The following is a 4,576-nucleotide window of genomic DNA, read 5'->3' as shown; positions in this document are numbered from 1 at the left end:
GTATGGTCAAATATATATATTTATATTTAAATTAGAAAAAAAGCAGTTGTCAGGACAAGAAAGATTTCAGGACTGAATTCAAAGGGAACTATGTCGAGGAGACCCAAGTCCTACTTACTGGCAGTTTCCATGATGATAGCAGTAATGTTATTTGTAAATGCCTATGATCAAAGCACCAAGAATTGGGCTATTTCCAAAATCCCCCTTGAATATGACTTACCTAAAAGACATCTGCACAAACACAAATAACTTTATTCACATAGTACAACAGTGTTTGAGTAGACAGAGTTTTAAGGACACTTAATACAGTCAATATCTTGAACTCACATTTGAGTTGCCCTGGGTATTTTACTTATAGAATTTTGCACATAGTCCACCTTTTTTGCACGAAGATAAAATATTATCCATATTTGCTTAATTTCCCATTATTTTGCTGTTTCAACATGATTTTGTACCCCCAGTCATTTCATTGTTAGTCTAAGGTTACATTTCTTTTGCTCTCAGCCTTTTTTGAGCTTCACTTTCTCTCTTTATGTAATCGAGTATAGCTTCGAGCCATAGGATTGTCCTTCCCAAGGTCCACGACGATTACCTCCCTAGAAAATGTTACTCCTTTTAAGGGTCTTTTATGGTTATCAACAACTGAAGAACTTCCAGTGACAGGTATGAGTGGTTTTTGCAAATAGTCATCCTGTAAGAGAATGTAACATATAGTATCAATGATAAATTTATGAATACAACAAGCCCTGCTTTTAAAAAATATGGGTTATATGTACATTGTTAGTAAGAAACAGAAAAAGGATTTCTAAATGATACAGAAAAGCAGTAATAATCCATAAAGATATAATTTTTATGTTTCTATGGTTATAAAAGCACACACTGCTATATTCAAATAGCATCTGGCAACATGTGTTGTTTTCTCTACAAAGGAGGTAAACCCAAGATCCACCTGGATCACCATTCTGTCTCCAAGTGGTCATGGGTCTCATGTTAGGAGGGCATATGAGTTGTTGTTATTAGGCAGCCCCAATGCTTTTGAACTGTGGTGTTGGAGAAGACTCTTGAAAGTCCCTTGGACTGCAGGGAGATCCAACCAGTCCATTCTGAAGGAGATCAGCCCTGGGATTTCTTTGGAGGGAATGATGCTGAAGCCGAAACTCCAATACTTTGGCCACCTCATGCAAAGAGTTCACTCATTGGAAAAGACTCTGATGCTGGGAGGGATTGGGGGCAGGAGGAGAAGGGGACGACAGAGGATGAGATGGCTGGATGGCATCACCGACGCGATCGACGTGAGTCTGAGTGAACTCCGGGAGTTGGTGATGGACAGGGAGGCCTGGCGTGCTGCAATTCATGGGGTTGCAAAGAGTTGGACAAGATTGAGCGACTGAACTGAACTGAACTGAAACACGGAGTTCAAGAACCCCCGGCAATGTTTACAAGCTATTGTAGAAGGAACCCAGAAGTAGAGCAGGTCTTTTGCATCTGGTCCTGAGCCTGGCCATGGAGGAGGAGTGACTTCAACAATTCATCTTATTTTCTCATTTGTAACATAAGAAGGTTGGCTCCCTAAATGATTCTCCTCCAGCTCTAACATCTTAGGATTCTGAATAAAGCAAAATGAAAGGGAATTATTAAGAAAACCACGAATGTAAGGATGAAGATGGAGCAAGTTGGTTTAACAAAATGAACCAATAAGCTAAGAAGCGTGGTTTAAATGATTGTCAACACTGCACTCCTTCCAGATACAAACCTAAGTTACAAACAAGACCATCCTTCAATATACCTAGCCAAGAAATTTACCTCTTCTTTAAACATTAAATGCCTCTTAAGAGTAGAAAAGCATATCACCTCTTGACCATTTTCTCTAGCATTCTCAGGCTTTTGCTTCTCTTTTATTTTGTTCTCTTCTTCACCTTCCACATCCTCTCTATTTCCTAAGGGTGTGGTCATCGCTTCTTTAGTCCATCTCTGGACAAGAATGCCATGCCTTGCAGGTGCAAGAGTCCTAGAAAATCAACCAGCAAGGTTTAAAAAATCCATGCATCTTAGCCCTCGTGGTCACACACAAAAATGGCATTCCACCACATCCTAAGGTGCAGACTTACTTTTCTTGGTCATCTAAATCTTTCATCTCTGTATTAGCAGCTGGACAAACTTCACCTTCATTTTCTGTACAAGGACCTTTTTCTGTCTTTTCATCTGTCCTGCTTTGGGAACTATAATCACAAAGGAGAAAGTGTGGGGAAAAAACAAAGGTCTTGATGTTAAGACGTGGAAAGGAACTTCACTTTTAAGCAGGAAATTAGCATTTCTAAAGCCCTGAAATAGAAAAAACAGCTACAGCATTACTATTTGCTCTATTTTAAATTGCTTTATATTATTACTAGATACATTTGCTAGTGTGACTTAAAATCTGATCCCAATTTATCAGCATGGATTTATACCATTTATATAAAAAAACCACCAATAAAAGGAAGATGCAACTGAGGCAAATTAGAAGGATGATGAAGAAAGTGAATGCTGTGGTTTCAAAGTTCATATGGTTAACTAGAAGACTCATCTACTCTCACAATCACAGATTGTCCAGATATGTTTTCCAGCTCAGTGTGAATGTAGTTCTCTTGTTCTTTAAGTTTTCTAGAAACAGAAGAATAAAAGGATGTTTTTATTATTGTTCTTTTGATCAGCTTCATAAAAGATGCTTGGCTTGTTCTGGTGGTGTGGACTCACCCTGGTTAATTTCTCTCCATAAATGTGGTGGGGGCTGAGGTGGCTAGAGGGGAGACTGAGCTGGGGCACGTGGGACTCAGCTCATCTCCCCTCATCCCAAAAACTATCAGAATCCAGAGGATGGAGGAATTGGAGTAGCTGGAACCAGCCCAGCTCCCCATTCTTCTCTCTTCCGTGACATCATAGAACCGTGGAACTGTTGAGTTAGAGGGATCATAGCACCAGCCCAACCCTGCCCATCCCCTGAAATCAGAAGAACCACCAAAACTCTCCCCTGGGCTGCAGGCTGCCTGTCCTCTCTAGCTATCTATTTTACATAGGTAATGTAGATGTTTCAATGCTACTCTCAATTCATCCCACTTTCTGCTTCCCCTGCTGTGTCCACAAGCCTGTTCTCTATGTCCGTGTCTCTATTCCTGCCCTGCAAATAGGTTCACCAGTAACATTTTTCTAGATATCATGTATTTGCATTAATATATGATATTTGTTCTTCTCTTTTTGACTTACTTCATTCTGTATAACAGGCTCTAGTGTCATCCACCTCACTAGAATGGATTCAAATTCATTCCTTTTTATGGCTAATATTCCATTGTATATATGTACCACAGCTTCTTTATCCATTCATCTGTCAGTGGACAGCTAAGGTTGCTTCCATGTTTGGCTATTGTAAACAGTGCTGCAATCAACATTGAGGTACATGGGTCTTTTAGAATCATCCTTACTTCTTTTTTCCTCTACTCTTTCCTTTAATTTTCTTTATTCTAGACATGTGATTAATTAGCTGCGTGTCCTAGAGCATGTACCTCTCTTTGCCTCAGAATGTTCACTGTTAAAACTAGACTAAGAGTAACTTACTAGTTACTTACTAGCTTTATTATATGGATTTAGTGAGTTAATCTGAGTAAAGCTTTAAATGGTAACTTCTAAGTATTCTGTAAGTATTTTACTACATTTAAAATTTTCTATGAATAGACTCTGAATGATATGTTAGCTTTACATAATTAAATATTACATTCAGGTACTTCCTTTGTGGCACAGTGGGTAAGAATCTGCTTGCCAGTGCAGGGGACATGGGTTTGATCTCTGGTCTGGGAAGATTCCACACGCCCCTGAGCAAAGAAGGTCATGAGCCACAACTACTGAGCCTGCGCTCTAGAGCCTGTGAGCCACAACTACTGAGCTTGTGTGCTGCAACTACTGGTTATGCATGCCTAGAATCTTTTGTCTAACAGTTATTAAGAACTCTATTAAGTATCAAATTCATATTACAGCTGCCTCCTTCACATCTCACATTGCTATTTAGTGGGCATCACAAATTTAAAATATATACAGAGTAACCCTTATGTTTCAAACTCTCACAACCTAGGAAACGTGACTACCCTTTCTGATTTTTCTGATTAGGTAAATAGTGTCTATACCTCTCCTTGTCTATTTCAGAAATATGGTTTCCTTGACATTCTTTTTTATTCACATATGCAACCCTCAACACATGGCAAAATTCTGTCAGTTCTACCTCCCCCAAACATCTTAAATTTATGCATCTCTTTCCACGTCCACTGCTGTCACCATTATACAAACCATCACCAATACTTCTTCACACTATATCTACTTGTTACTCTATTCATCACACATTTGTGCTACCCCTGAAATTTCATACAGCTAATGAGGTGATATTTTATTTATTACTACAAATACCTCATTCAGTTCCGTTTAGTTCAGTTGCTCAGTCGTGTCCGACTCTTTGCGACCCCATGAATCGCAGCACGCCAGGCCTCCCTGTCCATCACCAACTCCCAGAGTTCACTCAGATTCATGTCCATCGAGTCAGTGATGCCATCCAGCC

General features: G+C 39.5%; 1 protein-coding gene across 1 annotated transcript; it reads right to left on the bottom strand.

Annotated features, from left to right (window-relative positions):
* Window positions 1-517: 517 nt before the first annotated feature.
* CUNH2orf74 (chromosome unknown C2orf74 homolog) lies at window positions 518-2,542 on the bottom strand. The gene is made up of 4 exons (XM_040223997.1): window positions 2,448-2,542; window positions 2,109-2,219; window positions 1,852-2,008; window positions 518-691 (listed from the first exon to the last, which is right to left on the bottom strand). Exons 1-4 carry the CDS (start codon window positions 2,540-2,542, stop codon window positions 518-520), a joined length of 537 nt encoding a protein of 178 aa, XP_040079931.1.
* Between the last annotated feature and the right edge of the window lie 2,034 nt (window positions 2,543-4,576).

This window comes from Oryx dammah, unplaced genomic scaffold, assembly GCF_014754425.2.
Source record: "Oryx dammah isolate SB20612 unplaced genomic scaffold, SCBI_Odam_1.1 HiC_scaffold_25, whole genome shotgun sequence".
In the NCBI taxonomy this organism is placed as follows: Eukaryota; Metazoa; Chordata; class Mammalia; order Artiodactyla; family Bovidae; genus Oryx; species Oryx dammah.
Note: the sequence above shows the minus strand (reverse complement) of the source record. Positions and strands in the feature narration are given on the sequence as shown.